The sequence below is a fragment of the Mercenaria mercenaria genome, chromosome 6 (assembly GCF_021730395.1).
Source record: "Mercenaria mercenaria strain notata chromosome 6, MADL_Memer_1, whole genome shotgun sequence".
In the NCBI taxonomy this organism is placed as follows: domain Eukaryota; kingdom Metazoa; phylum Mollusca; class Bivalvia; order Venerida; family Veneridae; genus Mercenaria; species Mercenaria mercenaria.
This window is the reverse complement of record NC_069366.1, coordinates 7,344,192-7,364,708: the sequence shown is the minus strand read 5'-3', so window position 1 is coordinate 7,364,708 and position 20,517 is coordinate 7,344,192. Positions and strand designations below refer to the sequence as shown.

At 35.0% G+C, this 20,517-nt stretch overlaps 2 protein-coding genes and 1 long non-coding RNA gene across 4 annotated transcripts; 1 reads left to right on the top strand and 2 right to left on the bottom strand.

Moving 5' to 3' along the window:
• Positions 1-150: 150 nt before the first annotated feature.
• On the bottom strand, positions 151-6,359 carry LOC123549832 (uncharacterized). The gene is made up of 2 exons (XM_045338268.2): positions 5,954-6,359; positions 151-1,833 (listed from the first exon to the last, which is right to left on the bottom strand). Exons 1-2 carry the CDS (start codon positions 6,287-6,289, stop codon positions 472-474), a joined length of 1,698 nt encoding a protein of 565 aa, XP_045194203.2. The 5' UTR covers positions 6,290-6,359; the 3' UTR covers positions 151-471.
• LOC123549833 (iroquois-class homeodomain protein IRX-4-like) lies at positions 5,497-11,893 on the top strand. 2 transcript variants are annotated; one of them, XM_045338269.2, is made up of 3 exons: positions 5,497-5,929; positions 9,982-10,079; positions 10,864-11,893. In XM_045338269.2, the coding sequence occupies exons 1-3, from the start codon at positions 5,906-5,908 to the stop codon at positions 11,141-11,143; spliced, it is 402 nt and encodes a 133-aa protein (XP_045194204.2). In that variant the 5' UTR covers positions 5,497-5,905; the 3' UTR covers positions 11,144-11,893. The 2 variants fall into 2 exon arrangements, with proteins under 2 accessions (XP_045194204.2, XP_045194205.2); XM_045338270.2 differs by lacking the exon at positions 5,497-5,929 and adding an exon at positions 7,540-8,287.
• Positions 9,804-20,130, bottom strand: LOC128557565 (uncharacterized). Its single transcript, XR_008371245.1, has 3 exons — positions 20,090-20,130; positions 10,973-11,062; positions 9,804-10,077 (listed from the first exon to the last, which is right to left on the bottom strand). It is a non-coding gene; the product is annotated as an uncharacterized LOC128557565 (long non-coding RNA).
• Positions 20,131-20,517: the final 387 nt, after the last annotated feature.

Here is a 20,517-nt window from a genome sequence, read left to right as displayed (position 1 = left end):
CTTTTATAAACATTATATCAAATTTGTGATAATAAAGAGGCTACGTTTCGTAATAAGTGTTAAAGTATAGGAGCTTTAACTTCCGGGAATCAACAACTGACTAGTAAAATCCTGTGAATTTGGATACGCAAATAAAATATATAAAAAAAATGAAACTCTAAAAACGTTTAATTTTGTCAAACACTCAAGTTGCTACTATCATTCAATATACAAAGTGTACATGATCATGGCAGTGGTGACATCCCAGAGATTGTAAATGGCAAACACATACAAAACAATGGAAACCAAATGTATACAAAATCATTTATGGACTAAGACCTCTTTCGCATTCGCCCCTCAGCACGGAAATCCGAAATCACCGAAAATACTTAAAAAACTGAATAACAAATGAATGAAATGGCAAATACGGTATTTGTCAAATATGATACACATTCTTTGCCTGTACAAAAGAACATACATTCACATGCAATTCTAAACGTCTATAATCCTTTGCCGTTTATAGTCGAACAAAGGCATGTGGTGTTTGCGTTTCCTGGAGTAGGTACCCATTTCTATGTCCGACGGCTTGTCCATTTGTTTGTAGAATCGTTCCCATTCCCGTAAAAAACTGGATTCTGCCGTGCCTTGTTCCATATATTTCTGTTTTCTGTATCCAGGTGTATAGGTTACAGACATATCTACCTCGTTGATTTGCAAGTATCCAGTTTTCATCAAAAGATTGACCAACGTATCAGCAGGAACTGTAGCTATTTCAAAACTTCGTCGGAGCAATTCTTTGGAAAATTCTTCTTCGCTGACGCCATTGCTCTCGGATAATGATTTCAGGTACTCTTGTAGGCTGTCTCTGCAACGAACGTTTGCATCTGCATCGTCATAGAGAAGTGCAGCGCCTGTGCTTTGAGACAAATGTTTTACTGTCTTCAGAACGTATTCCTGAAACCCCCGAAGCGTTTCTTTCGCCGTGTCTGTTGATGTATCCATACGATCAAACATGCGCCGAAATCTTTTAAACGACTTTCCTTGAAATGGTTTTCGTTTTCCGGGAAATATCAGGACGGATCCGAGTGCACTGGTGTCTTTCAGTTGGAATGTCTTTTTAGATTCAGTTGAACCAAGCCGGACATTTAACGTAACCTCTTCACCCTCGGACACTGCATTTTCTTTTGAAACATGTGACATCAGCATATACTTAGGTGATACCACATATGTTACGTCACCAATGCTTTTAACAAAGTCTTTAAAATGATGCATTGTTTCTGGTTTTTTCTCTGCTGCTCCTAGCTTAAGGATTACATAAACAACATCCGGTTCTATTCCAACCGGCCACAAATAAAGCGGCGAATTAAGGAGTGACTGTTTTTTGTCCTCACTTACGGCAGCCATTTCTAGTTGCTCTGAATTCTGACTTTCTTCATTTGTTTCCATTTGCTCAATTTTAACTTCTCTCTTTCTGTGTGACTTATATTCTGGATACTTACTGACATACATTTCTTCACAGTATCTCCCTATTTCATTTATCCTAGTGTTTTGAATTGAGTCATTTGCTTCTTTTATCATGGTCGAGAACAGTTGATAAGTACAAGCTGATGCTTCACCAAGGCCTTCTTTTATTTTCTCAGTCCATTTCTCCCAAGCCTTCATGAGCTCTCCGAAAGCCTCACTGTCCGGAAATTTGAAAGAGACCAATTCCAGCCATTGGTGCATTATGTCAAGGTGTTCCAGATGCTTGACAATTTTGTCAACATCTAAATGTGCGTTTATGGTACATGCAGTCGCAATACCCAGGGCAGGGTTGTTGGGATCTACATGGCGACGCTTCTGCGAATACCACTCCTGAAAGATTGGAACACATTATGTTGTAGATGTATAATCTATGTCAATAAATTTTGATTTACTGTCTTATCTTGTAGAGGTCTCATATGCATGGTGGCGGTTACCGCCAAAGTTAGTAAATATACAATCCATTCATAAACAAGTCAGTCAGTGCAATTTCAATATCGTCTAGTTCAAAACTCCATCCCGTCTCGTATATTTACACTCAATGCATTGTATTTTGAAACCATTTAATACAAAAACTTCATTCCATCCATTCAAACATGGAACGATGCATTGAAAAACTTGTTGCGATGCACCGTAATATGAAATCATCCAATAAAACATGAAACCATGCAGCTCAATGTGAAGCCGTTTAACACAACGCGAGTACGTACAGTGTAAGATGAAATGATTCATTACAACTTGACGTTGTCTAATGCATATTGACACCGCTTTGTGTAATTAAGAGCGGTGTATAAAAATTTGATGCCATGCAGTCCTATGTGAAGACGTTTAACGCAACATGAGTTCGTGCAGTGTAAAGTAAAACGATTCATTAAAGTTTGGCGCCGTCTAATGCATACTGAAACCATGTTGTGTGGTTTGGAGCGGAGTATCAAAATGTGATGCTTTGCAGCCAAGTGTGAAACCGTTTAACGAAACACCAGTACGTGCAATGTAAAAGGTTAATAAGACTTATCAGTTCATAGGTTTGACATTTCATAAATATTGATTCTGGATCAGTTTAACATTACGTGCCTTCTGTTGCCTTAACGTATGTTAGGGTTTCACCTGGCAGCTATGTATAACTTTTATTTACACCGTCTAGTGACTTTGGAACATGGGGCTAAGAGTGAGATTAGGTGCACCATAAACCGGTTTAAACTCCCCAGTGGTGGTTTTGCCACTGACCGTTCCAAAACGGTGCCCCACTGTGTTCCTGTATTGTTTGTGTATTTATTTTGTTTGTATGTGTGGTGGGTGAGTGTTGTTCGTGTGTGCCTTTGGGAAGGCTGTGTATTTGGAACGTGGCTTTCCCTGTTGGATATTCTTCCTTGTTTTCACATAAAAAATATATTGAAATTTATCCTAAAACCGACCTAGTGGTAAAAATCTACCATTTAATTTTAAACATTTCCTGCGATTTATCTGAATATTTAAAGGGACCTTATTTCGTGAAACATCTTTCTTCTTAGTTAAAGTTTTGTCAGAAGTATGCCTTCGTGAAACATAATCAGTAAAAGAAAACATAATGACAAAATTGAGTTAATTTTTAATCCTATGAAAGTTATGTTTACATGTTTATGCTTTTAGACAGTATATCAAACTTACATGTACTTATGTACTTCACAATTTTTGTTTGTTTGTTGTTTTATTCGGGGGGGGGGGGGGGGTTGTTTGATTGTTTTTGGTTTAACGCCGTTTTTCAGCAGTATTTCAGTTATGTAACGATAGGCAGTTAACCTAACCGGTGTTCTTGGATTCTGTACCACTACACACCTGTTCTCTGCAGGTAACTGCCAACTTCCCTACATGTATCCAAAGACCTATAATGTATATTATAGGTCTTTGATGAATCTGAGGACGAATGATGTGAGACACAATGTCTTTTATCAAATTGTCACGGAGAACATAGCCAAGCCCGGGCATCGGACTCGCGACCCCAAGATCCGTACATCTGCGCTCACCCTAATTGAGCTAAGCGAGCAGGTTAGAGGTGTAGAGAGGGAGGGGAGTGGCGGCGGAAAATCTTAAGCCGTGTTTCAACAGTCCTTCATTTAAGTTGGACAGTCAGTTTCCTTGATTTCATACTTAGTCTAGTATTAACTTTATACCCACAAGCATCTGCTACGTTCGCTCGGATTCCCTAACATGTCGTATGAAATCCAGGAAACTGACTTTCCAACTTAAATGAAATATTGTTTAAAAACGGAAAAAGACCCTGTCCAACCAAAACAACAACAACAACAACAAAAAAATGCTTAACATAAGAAGGAAGATGTTTCACGAAAGTAAGGTCCCTTTTAATATTCAGATAAATCGCAGAAACTGTTTAAAATTAAATGTTTGAATAGTACAACAAAGTTAGTTATAGGACAAATTTCAAGATGTAAAACCGATCCATAATTTATATTTATAACAGGTCAAACTCGTGTTTCGTTAAACGGTTTCACATTTTGCTGCATGGCATCAAATTTTGATACGCCGCTCCAAATCACACAACATGGTTTCAGTATGCATTAGACGGCGCCAAACTTTAATGAATCGTTTCACTTTACACTGCACGAACTCATGTTGCGTTAAACGTCTTCACATTGCATCAAGTTTTAATACACCGCTCTTGATTATACAAAGCGGTATCAATATGCATTAAACAGCATCAAGTTGTAATGAATCATTTCATCTTACACTGCACGTACTCACGTTGTGTTAAACGGCTTCACATTCAGCTGCATGGTTTCATGTTTTATTGGATGATTTCATATTACGGTGCATCGCAACAAGTTTTTCAATGCATCGTTCCATGTTTAAATGGATGGAATGAAGTTTTGTATTAAATGGTTTCAAAATACAATGTGTTGAATGTAAATATATTAGACGGGACACTGGCACCAGAACAGAAGGAAAATGCCTCTGTACGTGTTATACCCTACCCCTAGGTATTCTATAAGAACCATGGTCATGAACGGGAAAATATACTAACCCGTTTCAATCGTACATTTCTCAACTTAAACGCGCAGTTCGGTGAATGGGTGCCTAGTATATTGAACAAGCGATAATTTATCTTCCGTCATGCACCTGTCACATTGTCTCAATATTTCATATTGCTGAGATTATCAACATATTTTATGCTTTCGTCAACGTTACAGAAACAACTTGCTTGACCTTCCCTAATGAACATCCGGTCTAGAGGTCACGGCAGTGTGCACATGTTTGGCGAAATGTAAACAAACAAAAAAAGAATTTAAAAAAATCACAATTTTACACTAAAACTCGAAATGATGAATGAAATTCAACTTGTATATGATCTTTAATTTGAAATCGTATATTGGTCTGCATCTGTTCCGTTTATTTTATTCATTTTGCACATTTATGCTGCATTTTCACATTTTAGCGAACACGTATAGTAAAATGACAATAGTCTGTTTCACTGATCTGTCTTATTGGATACAGATTTATATGTGTAGTATCTAACGCGTGGAAGAGTCTAAAAATGACGATTGACATACATTTTCACAACAGCCAATCAGAATAGTTTTGTAATCTAGAACGGAACTCCACCAGGGAAGTTCAAGCAAGTTTTTTGTGTAACGTTTAAATAACTATAAACTACGCGTTGTTTTTCTAAGATAAGATGTATTGAAAATTTGTTACCGGTACACAATGGAAGATAAATTATCACTTGTTTGGTATCCATAGTACACATTTACCGAATTGCGTGTTTTAGGTATGAAATGCGCGATTGAAACGGGTTAGTATATTTTCCCGTTCATGACCATGGTTCTTATAGAATACCTAGGGGTAGAGTATAACATGTACAGAGGCATTATATTTCTGTTCTGGTGCCAGTGGACTGACTTATTTATGAATGGATTGTATATTTACTAATTTTGGCGGTAACCGCCACCCATAGTCTCATATCTGTGTCTTGAACAGGTTACAATAAATTTAGCATAGTGCATATAATTTTATGTGTGCATCGTAAAGTATGTGTCTGGGTAGTCCAAATAACAGGACGTTTTGGGACAGCGTGATAACTTTTGACTGTCGCTGTCCCGTCAGAGGGATGACAACTATAAAATATCAGATATCATGAAATAAGTCAAAGCCAAATGAGAAAAGCAAGTGTCTGGGAAACAGTTGCAAAACCTACTGTATGGTAAAAGAACGAACAATCCGTCTGCTATATTAAATACTTTTTGAGTCCAAATTGATCGTACAGCTACTTAAAGGGGAGGGGTCGACCCCTTGCTTCGCATGACGTTGTACTCGAAACCGAAAGTTGAACTTTTCTCAGTTAGCATGTATTTTAGCTGAGCTAATACGTCTGCCGCTCTGCAAAGCACAGTACCTTGTAAAATAGCAAAAAATGTTCTTAGATAAGACTAAAACTGTACATATTACCTGGAAAACTTACCTGCACTTTACTTTCGATTTGATGGTGTAATTCTGAATCGCATGGTAACGCGAACACCTGTCTTCCTTGATCCTGGGCTAGTTTAAAAACCGTTTCAGCGATCTCTTTATCAAGTTCAGAATCAGTTTTATGAATGTCCTCTTCGTTCTTTAAAGGAATGGTGAAATCCAGAGTCAACAAATATATCAGAATTTGATTCACATAAATAACCTCGGTTTCTTTTTTAAGAGTATTTTTCAGTTTTTCTAAATTTTTTGGACGATTGTCCGTTAATCCATGAGACATACTATCTAGTTTCGAAATACATTTAACTAAAAGTTTTTGTTCGTTCGCCATTTTGTCGGCGTCTTTTGAAAGGAAACCGTCTAAATTTGCAAACAGATTACTAAATTTATTTCAGGTTTTTCCTATATGTTACTATTTTTAACATCTACACATTCCCGCGTAGCGAATAAACTGTCTATTTATATCTGCTAGATAGGTCATTTCCGTCATACCACGGATGAATGAAAATAGCAACAACACTACGGCAGAGCTTTTTAAAACGCTCGGGACTATCCGACATGTTTACGGAACAATTATACTGAGGCCCTGGATTGGCTAAAGTATAGAAATCTTTATATACTTAGAAAATGTACAAACATACCATTAAATTCAACATAGAGTGAGTAAAGAAAGTTTGTTCCGATTTATAAGTAAATCCGCATGCAAAGACATGGAAAGTAAGACGTGTATAGTTTTTCAGCATATTAAATTCTGCAATGTTGACGTAGTGCTGCTCCAAATGTAAAAATACAATTTATTCTATATACTAATTTCAGAAAAAAAGAAGAAAATAAACAAGCATTCTTCTATAAATGAGTGCAACATTTTATTCAGACATTGAATTATAATTTGTACTCAGCTACTATAATGTCTAAATACATTGCAACATATGGGTACTGTTAAGTCTGCAAGTTACCTACCCCTACAAAATTTATTGAAAAATACAATTTTGAACAAAAATGTTTTTATAAAGGCAATTTTTGTCATACATTCATATAAACTCAGCGAGTAGAACCCAAAACATGATCACAGTCTTTCAGTGAATAGTGTGGACCTTTCTAAATGTCTTTTACATCTCAGTAAAAAAATCACAGCTGTTTGCTTAACGGGAACGAACTTTCTTTGTATACTCTTTACAAGATTTCAATTCGTTAATTAAAAATAGTCGTCTTAACTTTTTCCATATACAATTTTGATGCCATACTGACATATGGCAGGTTTTTAAATGCCATCAAGAAAGTTTTAACACTTATACAGAATATATATGTAAATCTTGTTATTTATTGTAATTAAAGTTAAATAACTTAAAAAAAAATGAAACTTGGTTTTAAGGTGACACTTTAGTTCGTATAAACAAGACTTACTTTTATATTCCACATCTTAAGGGCTACAAAAAGAAGCATGTGCTGGCAGTTTAGAACTTGTTTACTGAAACTTTGGTCATACTATGTGTTCTCTGATAAATCATTTAATGTGTTACTAGTATTTGTTTTATTTTGTGTTTTTTGTTGTTTTTTTTTTTTTTTTTTTTTTTTTTGCTGTACATCATCATTTTCAGTTATGTTCAAATTAATGATATGTCAGATATGTTTGAAACAATTTTATATTTACTGTTTTTACCGTTTCCGGACATGCATACCGCGAATCTGCAACGTCTGCTCGGTTCAGTATCTAATAAATTTATAGAAACTGTTGGCTTGCTCCCAGAAGGGGTTCAAATGATATTCCGTTCACAAGCGAGGTGACATCAATTTATATAATTTCAAAATTGAAAAATAAAAGCACAGTTTGATCTTGGTTTTACTCGAAAACCCGTCTGTGCACGATTGTTCATTCGCATGTAGGAAAAAATGCCATTTGATCCACTTCACCATATTTTACAGCAAGACCACCGCTGTGAAATTTCCATAAAATAAACATTGGTTGAAATATCACACAGCGCTCCAATCTTTGATAACTATAGGGTGTGATCATAAGTAATCACATTCGCTACAGGAAGTGCTCATCCGTCATCTTCCGTGTGACATCATGCTCAATCAGACGCTCATTAGATAATTGAAATAAAAGACGGTATTGTCCTCGCGGTTGTTTAAAACCGAAATATTCTCTTAAAGTTAATCATTCAGATATTACAACATAAAATAAGTCATTGTTACGTAGGATTTAACATTCACGTGTATCTGGAATATGGAAAAAGAAATTGTACCTAGTCATATAAGGAACTGTTCCGTACCGTATGGTGATTTAACTCTAGAAAATATTTTCCAGGGATCTTATACTACTAAACCGGTAAATATGTTGCTCTATTCAGCCAGTTCCATGTTTTTAAAGGCAATAATATTATGTCCAGTGTGGATTTTATTTCAGTACATGCATATTTATTGTGATTTTATTCAGTTTTTTATTTAAGAAATAATTTATAGCAAAAGAGTGCTTTAACACTATTTATGCACGATGTGCGGTTATAAGTCGGGCGTAATAATTCCACGAGGGCGCAGCCCGAGTGAAATTATTTGTACGACGTATTACCGCCCGAGTGTATAAATAGTGTTAAAACACGGTTTTTCTACAAATTATTTCAATTCTAATATGCCTTTAATCTAAAATATAGCTGCGCTCTTTCTTGGTCGCAACAAAAACTTTGACGTCACCGCACGTTAACGTGACGTCATTCTAGCGTAAGCGTGTTTTAACAGAGACAAGCATATTAGAATGAATGTTTCATTTGCCTGATTGTAGTATTCAGAAAAACAGACGACAATGAAATACCAATTATTTTTGGAGACACGTGATTATATAATTTTTTTACAAAGCTCCTGGTGGCTGATAAGTCAAAGGAAATAGCCATCAGGTGTAGTTATTATAAGCTAATAATGGACCTAAAATAACATTAATACAAAAAAATTAAATATGATATGCAAGACTGTCAAAGTTAATTATTGTTACATACATTTTTTCTAAAACTCATATTTTGGCTCATTAATTAATGACATCAATATTCAAGACGCTTAGAAGTCAGTATTCATATTAACAAAAATCTGATGAAATACCAAACATTTTCAAGTATCTGTAAAGGTTCGTAAATTGCACTGCGTATATTAGTTTTATCCAACCGAATACCGTGTTATGGATTCCTTGCTGATCCTTATTGGCCTTCAGTAATTAGACTGACCGCATCTACTACAGCAACGCTATAAAAGAGTAAGGGTTTTTTTTTATTCCATCATTTATATATCCAACTATCGTTTCCGTCTCTACTGGACCATTTTTCTGTACTCCTCGTTCAGGAAATCGAAAAAAATATATTATTTGAGCGCAGGATTATACATATATTTTATAAAATGATTTTCTTGTATAATTTTGATGAAAATAAAACTTCTCTCATAGAGTGTTTTAGTCAATAGTTTTCATATACTTCTATCATATGTTTCGGATACGTTTTTAATGTTGTCGTAGGTACAAAATTGCCGCCATATCAAAAACATACCATGTATATCCCAAATCAAAAATACTTTGAAATCATTTAATTTCTTGGGCATGAAATTTCTTCTTTTGTTTTGGGTCAAAACGGCTGTTTCGTGCGGACATGAACTTGTTAACATATATCCTTGTTCGGTAGGATTTAATTTCATGGTTTGATTCAACCACGAAATCCACGAATATAGTCCCACACGAATATTAATGTTTCCACATAATTATTTTATGTTTGAACTACATTGCAGTGTACTTCCACATAGAAGTTATGTTGTTTGTCACGATTTTACCTTACGAAGGTGTATATAAGCATGAGAAAAAAGGCATTTCCTTGTTTCAACCTGTTTCATGTAATTATGAAACAAACTTTATGCAGCCTCAATACATTTGTCAAATCACTACAAGTAATAAGTTAAAGACTTAAATATTTACAATTTCATATGGTTAACTCCAGTAATACTTGTATATACCTGATATTGGTTTATCCATACCTCCCGTTTTATTTGTAGGATTATAACAGACTGGGAACGGTCATCGAAGGCAGCCTGCCAGTCTGGTATATACCAAACAACACTATTTCATCTCGGACACCGTACAGACCGTCACTGTAAGTGCAATATTTAACTGAGTTCTGGTCAGGTGGATTTATTTGTGTTCTAGTAAGATGGAAATATATCATTTCTTCTGGTTAAACCTACTGGGAAAATATTTTGGAAAATACAAGATACGGACGTCAGTAAATTTTGAAAGAGTAAATATAAAAAACTCGTTGAGACCCAATAAAAATAACATTTATTTCAACGACGGATTCAGATGCATTGCCACATTACGAGCAATGGAATACAATACACCTAACATACTGCAGCACATTACAGCACATTACTACACGACATAACACCACGTACAAGACAACATTACACTACACTACACTACACAACACAACACAACACTACATTGCACAACACAACACAACACAACACAATACAACACAATACAATATAATACAATACAATACAATACAATACAATATTTGACAATTGATGATACTTTTTTATATTCCGTATGCGGCTATATTACAAGCAATGGAATACAATACACCTAACATACTGCAGCACATCACAGCACATTACTACACGACATAACACCACGTACAAGTCAACATTACATTACACTACACTGCACTGCACTGCACTGCACTGCACTGCACTGCACAGCACGACACGACACGACACGACACAATACAATACAATACAATACAATACAATACAATATTTGACAACTGATGATACTTTTTTATATTCCGTATGCGGCTATAAATTTTATATTGTTTAAAGCGAAAATAAAACGTATTGTGTACTGTACTGTATTGTACTGTAACAATATTTTTACAGGATTTATCACGGGACTGACCACGTTAACGTCATCAGAAGAAAACCTGTAGCTAAAGATAACACGGGTGCGTTGAAGCTTTGGTTGCTGCAACACAAAAAGAATCCTTACCCTAATAAACCGGAGAAGATCATGCTCGCCATTTTGTCCAGAATGACCTTGACACAGGTGTCCACGTGGTTTGCTAATGCCAGAAGGAGGCTGAAAAAAGAGTTTCCAGAAGACGATTTTGACATTCTAGCAGATTCGCTGCAACAAAACAACTGTTATGATGAGCACTAGTTTTCCTTAATTGTAAAGTAGTCACATTATATATACGCAAATGTGAAGAAATTAGTATTGTGTGACTCATTTTAAATGTTCTTCGCATAAAAGTGTTCATATAAATCTATAGTTAATTTATATTATTATTCAAGGAAATATTTGGGAACTACTAAATGGAAATGAAATGTATAATTATTGTTATCACGTATAATTTATATCTAGTAACAAACATATTAGCCAGTTTCTACAAAAAAAAGTTTCTTTCATCCGAAAATAAAAAAAAAACGTTTGTATAACTTATGATGCAGCAAGCAATTTCATCCAAAGCAAGGGTGTATGCGTTGGTATAGATGCTGACAGTCGAACAATATCCTTTTTTCTTACCTTTCTTTTATCTAAGATTTTCAGACTTTTGCTTATAAATTATCTAAATCTTAACAATTGCTAATTATATTGTTTTTATGTAGTTTCAATATCAGCCCATATTTTAAAACGATAATTATAGCACTATCTGTCATCTTGCTCTCTAATATTACCATAACAATTATTTTCGTTTCTCATTTTTATTTAATTTTTTAATCATAAATCAAATATTTTTTATGTATTTTGAATTTGATTTCATAGTTTAAAAGTTATTCATACGCATAAATTATGTCGTTCTGTTTCTCTTATTTGTGACTTTTAACGTAGAGTGGTGCGTCAGCTTGCTAATGTTGAAATGACTTGGCCCAATCAATATGCTTTGATAATAAATAAAATGAAATATTATTTAGTTAGATTAATGTTATATTGTAATTAGAGTGTCTGATTTAGACTTTGACGTTTCATGTTTGCTTTCTCATTATCTTGGTTCTCTGAATGAAAACATTTATGTTTAAAGCGCGTGTGTGCTGCGTGCGTGTGTGCGTGCGTGAGATGCTTATTTATAACCTCCACCGGTAGCCCATACATGCGAAACACCTCAAGACTTTTTGGAGATACTGCATGATACAGAAGACGCTCTTATTCCAGAAGTTTTCCTGGTTCTTTAACGTGCCTGGTATAATGCACCAAATGCTAGTTATTTATTAGTTGGAGGAGCTGGGGATTGAACTTATGATCTCTGGTTTCGTACTCCGGCACCGCTGCGCCCGTTCTGGCAAATTTATGCAATTTACAGTATCTGCTAGCATCCACTTAAAACTTAAAAGTTCCACCGAATAGAACGGCAAAATTTGCATGCTTTAAAGATATTGTTTTCTCATAATGAGTAGTGACTTATCATACGTTCCAATTTACCACAGGCCTAATATAATAATACAGTATCGAGCGGGCAGACCATGCGTATACTAACAAAAAATGAAAGGCCAAGAAATGTCAAAGAATATAAGGCCCACTTCGAGCGATATAAAAGAAACATCAATTTTACATTTTACATGTCTAACAATTTTGTCTGTAAATATAAAGAACAGCAAAAAAAAAAAAAAAAAAAAAAAAAACAAGCTTATGTCATGGCCAGATTTTTCATTGTTTTTTTATTCCGAAAAAGGATTACCAGAAAATTCTGAAAATTTCAAAACAAAATCTTACCACACTTTATGTATGCTCCCAGACTCCACAACTAAGTTTATTTGTTACGGAGCTTCAAAACAACAACAAACAATAGGGTTCCGAGTTCTTTGACGGCTGGACATATTTTTATAATGCCCCAGTTCTGTTTGCTGTTGTTTTCAGAAACCTTTTGCTTATTCAGTCTACGAATATTCGGTATAGAATCCGAAGTTTTCTTTTTTCAACACAGTTAGCAAAAACGGACACTCGTTCCCGTTTATAAAATTAGAAAATAAGGAGTTGTGTCGTTATTCCATAAAATGAACATAACTTACCGGCCATTCAAAACTGAACGGATTTAAAATGACAATGATATGAAACATTCGTGACAGAAATACTGTCCGAAACAAAAGTGTGGTATGAAAATGGTGGATTTATGGTTAAAATAATATTTTATTTTGTTTGTAAAAAATCGGTTTAAAAATAGTTTCATCACTTTGAGCAACGCATTTTAATTCGAAGTCCGAAATTAAAGGAATGCCAGTCAGAAATTTTTGCACATTTCTGGCAAGACCCTCAGATGTCCCAGATTATTATTTCGGGTACGTGCGGGCACCTGGTTAGAACCACCAATCTTCTGTATTCTATATCCCAAGCGAGGTTTCCAGCCCACAACAATGCGGAGCAAAAGATTAGGAGCCAGCGACCATTACAACTCGGTCACTGAAAGTTCCTAGTAACTTCCTACCACCTATTAAGTAAGTTTTACATATTTGGAACTGCTGTATACAGCTTTTGTGGCTTGCAAGATACAAATTATTTTATATTTATTATATATCAATAAGCTTGGATGTATGCTACGCTCAGCTTAGCGCGACAGTACCCTGAGTACGATTCAAATTCCTTATTACTTCTAAGCTGCTATGTCGCCTTTGAGCGGCCTGTCGCAAAAAAAAATCTTTTTTTGCAAATACACCTTTTAAACCATTTAGAATAAAGAAAATTATAAGTACATAGGCATTTCGTTTGAGGTGGGCCTACGCAATGATTACAAAAAATGAATAAAGAAGTGAATTTGAAGAAACTCTTATAGGCCTAAACGACACTGTTCATTTTTTTCTATTTTCCTGGTTTCAGATCTTGATTATATATGCACACGAGTACAGGAGTATGCACAGGTACGCCCTTGGTCGCATGTGCACTATATAAGTATACCTGCAAGTGTGGATACAAAGGGAGTGTCCAGCTCGCTTAAAGGCCAGCGAGCATAAATTAGATATCAGCAATTTTAGTAAAAAAAATCACCTCCCTTAAAATTTGTTCGCTATTAAGTCATTACATATCACTAAACATTACGCCTATTTTAACTGCCCAAGAGCCAAAAAAAAATTTAAAAGCTATCGTTTAAGTTCAAATTAATTTTTCAACATTTATATATCTTAAAGATGACATTGTGTCAAAATATTCATGTTCAAAGTATGAATTGTACCATTTGAGGCAAACAAGAGGGCCAAGATGGCCCTAGGTCGCTCACCTGAGTAACATACCATAACAGTGTAAACATGTACCTTAGACCTAGTGATTTCATGGAGACAAATACTCTGATCAATTTCCATTAAGATCGGACCAAAAAGTTGGCCTCTTGAGTGTAAACAAGCATTTTCTTTGATTTGACCTAGTGACCTAGTTTTTGACCCCACTTGACCCTGGTTCGTTGTTGTCCAAGGTTTCATAAAAACAAACATTCTGACAAAGTTTCGGGAAGATTGGAGCAAACAAGTGGCCTCTATAGTGTATACAAGCTTTTCCTTTGATTTGAACTAGTGACCTAGTTTTTGACCCCACGTGACCCAGATTTGAAATCAACCAATATTTGATGATAACAAACATTCTGACCAAGTTTTATGAAGATAGAATAAAAAATGTGGACCCTAGAGTGTAAACAAGCTTATTTATTTTATTTGACCTGGTGACCTAGTTTTTGACCCCACGTGACCCAGATAATAATTCCTCCGAGATTTCATGCAGACAAACATTCTGACAAAGTTTTATGCAATCAAATGAAAAATGTAGCCCCTATTGCAGACACAAGGTTTTTCTTTGATTTTAACAGGTGACCTAGTTTTTAACCCTAGATGACCCAGATTCGAACTTGGGCTAAAGATCAACAAGATAAACATTTTGACCAAGTTTCATGAAGATAGGGTCATAAACGTGGCCTCTAGAGTGTTAATAAGCTTTTCCTTTGATTTGACCTAGTGACCTAGTTTTTGAGCCCACATGACCCAGATTCAATCTTGACCTAAAAATAATCAAGACAAACATTCCGGCCAAGTCTCGCAACTATGGCCTTTAGAGTGTTCACAAGCTTTTCCTTTGATTTGACAGGGTGACCTAGTGTTTGATCCCACATGACCCAGTTTCGAACTTGACCTAGAGATCATCAAGACAAATATTCTGACCACGTTTCATAAAGATTGAGTCACAACTTTGGCCCCTAGAGTGTTCACAAGGCAAACGTTGACGGACGACGGACGACGCACGACGGACGGTCACAATTTGAGATTTCAACCTTCGCCTTCCCCTTCAACGTCTCTTGCGAAGTTAACGTATGAAGTTGAAGTTCGATTAAAATTCCTTGAGATTTCAAAGTTTAGAATGAACCTTACTTCTTTTAATCCGCCCATTCAATTTATCTGTAATTATGATCGTTTTTCTCGTGCATTTTGATATAAACTGTCCGAAAGTGCAGGACTTTTACAAGAGGTTTTAGAAATGAAAACTAAATAAAAACATTTCAATTAACATAATCATCGCATGGATATCATACTTGAGAGGAAATAAAAATGATAATCATATCAACGTATTCTATAGTTGATGGTGTTCTTTAAAGATATTACAGTTAATATTTTTTAAACAAAAACATGAGACATCAACTACAACAAATGTATTTCTCGATATACTTAGAAGTTAAATATACGAGATAAAGCAAACACAAAAGTCTGTTGACTAGTATTTCATAGCTTTTCTTAAAGTTTTTTTTTTACTTTGAATTGGTACTTTGTACATCGAATTCCTTAAAAGAAACGTTTTACTTGTAGACTGTTCCTGTTGAAAATCTAACCTTTTAAAAGATATGTTGATAACATGAGGCAATATACACAATTTATGAATACATTTAACAAGCGATTTGAAACAAATGTAAGATACTCTCGTGGTATCATACGTTTTGGCATCATGACACTCAGTTTGACTCTGTATAATGCCAAACTCTCAGACAGCACAATATAATCGTGTCAAGTCACCATGCAGGGTGGCCACCAAAAATCTGAAGTAAATTTCCCTGATAATTCCCTGAATTTTCCCTGACAGGATAGTCAGTTTCCCTGACACTTTGTTCGGTTTAGCAACAATTGTGAATATAAATGTAGTAATACTATGGCCTCCATCCTCCCATTCTAGCCATACCTTCTCCACCAATAAACTTGTTTATTTTACATCTATTTTATATACATATGAAATTATATTTATTTATCATATTTTGAAAATATATTCATTATTTATTTTATTTCCAGAATCCTGTTGAATAATCAATTATATAGGTAATTTAATATCTCATTGAGCAACTTCAATAAGAGTAGTAAGCATGGTAAGTAACAACTCAAAACAGCTCCAAAAAGAAAACTTCAATACTTCAGCAGCAATGACTTACATTTCACATACATGTACATACCATTATTTATTTTGTAACTTGTTGTGATACTAATTCCAATGTCTTTTACTGCCTATAACATTGATTATTCAAATTAACAATGTGATTACAGCTTTAATGTAAATGAACTGAGCCTGATTTTTAACATTCTCCTTTACAATGCCACAAAGACACTACAATCTTCATAATCATACTGCATATTAAAGCAGAAGGTTACAAATAAGCCTTTAAGAATTACAAATCCAGCACTTTAGTTTCTAATATGAGGCAGTGGGAAATAACTTTTCCTGCAGTTTTAACTTTTAACTTAAAAAGAAAAATATTAAATCTAGACAAATTGTCTTCAAGATTTGACATAAAAGTTTCTTTGAAAATGAATTAGTCCACTAAACTAGCATACAACAGTTACTGTCAACACCTCCTTGCATTCATAACAACAATTTCATCTTTCTGGTAAACAGAGTTTAAAACTCAAGTCATGACATGGGACATCAGCATATTGACTTTGTGGCCAGTATGGAGTAAAAAAGCCTGTACTCTGATCAGGAACCATCTTGTTCATTTTAACTTTATAGACCTATGGCTGTTACAGTTAATGTGCACAAACAAACAACATGGATCCTGATCAGACTACACAGAATGTACAGGCTAGTCTTGATTCCATTACTGGTTTCAAAGCCAAAGAGTTTTCTCATGAAGTTGCTAATTTTATGGTTTTAAAAATACATTTCATAATCATGCTATTCAAGACTAATGTGGATATTTGTTAATAACTAGCAAAAGTCTAACAAGCAACTACTACCAATACACAGGTACTTCTAATGCATGATTCAAATGTTGGTATACATTTTGTTAATGTCAATAATGTACTGACAGTTAATTCATTTTAGTTTTTAGTTGTGCAACAACTTCTGCTTGCTTTCAAAGTACAATGTATTAGTATTTGAGCTCTGGGGCAATGGTTGCTCAATTCCATTTTAGCTTCTCTGCATTTTAGAAACAAAAACATATCTCTTATAGTTGATGAATAACAGTTTTAGAATCATCAAACAGTGAGTGCATTTGCTAAGTATAGTATTCTCTATTATATAAAATAAATGTAACTATTATGAAGAAGAGAAACCACCAGTAGCCAAGACATAATTATACAGTTTTTTTTTTAATTTTTTCTTTCAATTTTTGAAAAATTCCCTGATAATTCCCTGATTTTTTCAAAATTTTCAAATTCCCTGAATTTTCCATGCAGGGAATTTTTTTAGCCTTTTTCCCTGTTTTCCCTGTTTTCCAGAGTCGGTGGCTACCCTGCCATGTGTCTAGCGAAACAGTCAAGAACTGTTAGGTGGAGACGAAAATTGTCGCACAAAATAACATATGTGGGCATATACACGTATTTGTTTGAATATACTATTTCATAAGTAAAGCATGTGCAGATCAAGGAATTTTGGTTAGAGGGACGCCAATTTGAAGAGGGGGGTCACCCATTCGGGGGTGGGGGGAGGGGGGCGGGGGGTAGTCACAACGAGTTTCAAGACCGATTTTCTTTGTAAAATGTAAGAATCAAAGGTGGATTGATCCAAATGCCCCTCTGCCATGTTCTGGGTCCGTGCATGTAAAGAATGGAGCTATCCCATACGGCTAACAGGAAACCTCTCGCATCATGATATCATAGATATAAAATTGTCTGCTACTTCGAAAAAAAAAATGTCGTATTACTAGTACCATTTTATGTTTATAATTAAAACGCAATCGTCTTATTAAGTGTCCGGCAGAAACAGATTGATTCTATTTGGAAGTTAAAATAAAATGTTCCACCAAATGATAATCGCGCGTTATCATTCATTTTTCAAGAATAACGACTGTCATGCCATGTGCCTCCATCCAGATTTCAGTCTTTGATGCCGTGTATGTGAACAGAGTAGATGTACATAGACTGAAGTTTTGACTTCCGTGATATCACATCTTCGGACTTTCAAAACTTCACTTCTTACGACAAAAAGGCCCATCTGGTATAATCAATACCGATTGAGGACACAAATATGCCGTAGAAGTTAAAGTTTGAACAAAATCTCAAAGTTTCTCAAAATCAGTTGATAACTTCATACTTCCAGGTTCAATTCAATGTATTTAGTTAAAATCATCAGCCAAACAAAACTTCAATATTCTTATACTTATTGATAGTGTTTCGCATCAAATTTAGTCCAGTTAGCCTATACATATGGATAATCGAATAACTGAATAAGCAGAAATCCTGAAACTAAACTTTTAATTTCACATAGTAATAAAACGAATTCTTAGGCTTACTTGAAATTACATGGAAAACTTTAGTAGCAACGTCTGATATAAATAAAATACACGCATATTGGTGACGTTTTACCCCAAATATATATGAGAGACGTTGAAGGGGAAGGCGAAGGTTGAAATCTCAAACTCTCTAACAGCTCATCTTGCACTTCGTGCTCAGGTGAGCTAAAAACAGGCGTTACCCCAAATCCTCCCCTACCGCCAGTCAAAATCCTGGACCCGCTACTAATCTGTGCCCAACCATTTTGTAAATAAAGAAAACGGAATTTACTTAAAGGCCTACTTACTCAATATTTTAAGTTAACCATTACTGTGTCCATTAGTCTACTGGCGGCAAGTCATTGCGACTGGTCAGTGCAGACCAAGATCAACCTGCACGTCCGTCCAGGCATAGGCCCCATCTAACGGTATCCTTATGGTATAGCATTATATAGTAAGAAAAGAAAAGGTAGGACACTTCCGAAACACCAAATCTGATTTGAAGCTAATATAGAACGTACGGTTCAAACGATACACTTAATTAATTGATATTATTGTAATAAACCTACGGCATAAGTTTAACCTTTATCACTACAGTATTTTTAAAGAAATAAGCGATTTTCCACGAACTTCAGATTTCTACATCTTCCCTGCTTGTATACATCCGGTTTGCAACGGAGTGAATTTGTAGACCTTATTGCGGTGGTCAAAAATAAACCTTCGGTATCGAAGGTATAAAATTTCGTGAAAATAAATCGAAAAATTTATATTCTGTACCGGCTTGGCCCGATGTAATAATGTTGTGGTCACGCTTAGCAGCGCTCCTTAGTTGTTCTAACTGAATTGACATTTTTGTTTATTATTGTTTGTCGCTATTTTTTCATTCAGTTCTATTGAAGTAATGATGATGAAGGTATATAGCCGAGGTATATCGATTTTCCCGGTATCTGTCAAACTATACCTATTAACCAATGAAATCGCAGAGGATATTCGCACCGTAGATCCGGAAACAGCGGAGCAAAGCAAATGTTGGACTCGATTCAAAATGTAAAACATCGATTTTATAGCTATAATAGGACTTATTTGAATATTTTTTGTGGTAAATTTGTTAAAATTAATATTTCCAACTAACGTTTAAATTTTATTCTATTGAAATCGATCATATATTAATGAACAAGAGAATATGGGTATTCGGAAGTGTCCTACCTTTTCTTTTTTCTTACTATATAAATGCTATACCATAAGGATGCGTTAGATGGGGCCTGTGCGTCAAGGCTGATATCATGGTCTGCACTGTTCGTTATTCAGTTAGTAATTTTTCAGTGAACACCCTAGGGCCTACTGCCCAAATTGAATGATAGACCAGTCTATTTTTGAAATATTAAGCAGGGTAAAGGTTAAAATTATTTCTTTTTCCGTTCGTCTGTGTAGAAAGTACGTACCCGGCTTATCCCGCGTGACAATGGTGCTTCGCCAATACCGCCCCAGGCAATGAAACTAAATATTAACCAATGAATGTATTCGTTACATAAATGTTATGGCTAAAACCAATTATACACGTTTTATAAGTTCCGTACTGTTAATAGAAAACTATTTTAGAAAATTTTTAATTTATTATATAATCAAGATAATCAGTTTGTCTTATTTTCAACAAAACAATTTGCTGGATTCAACTTTGTGATGTTGATAATACAGCTATCTACAATGTAAGCACCCCAAAAATGTCTTAAACGTTTGGACCTAACTGGGAGAAATTGTCGTAAAGTAAGCCAGTTCATTTGATTTTCCAAAGTCAGAGAAATATTACGTAAGTCATTTCCTTCAAAAGTTTGTTGTTGTTGTTTTTGTTTCGCTTAATTAAAGCTGGAAT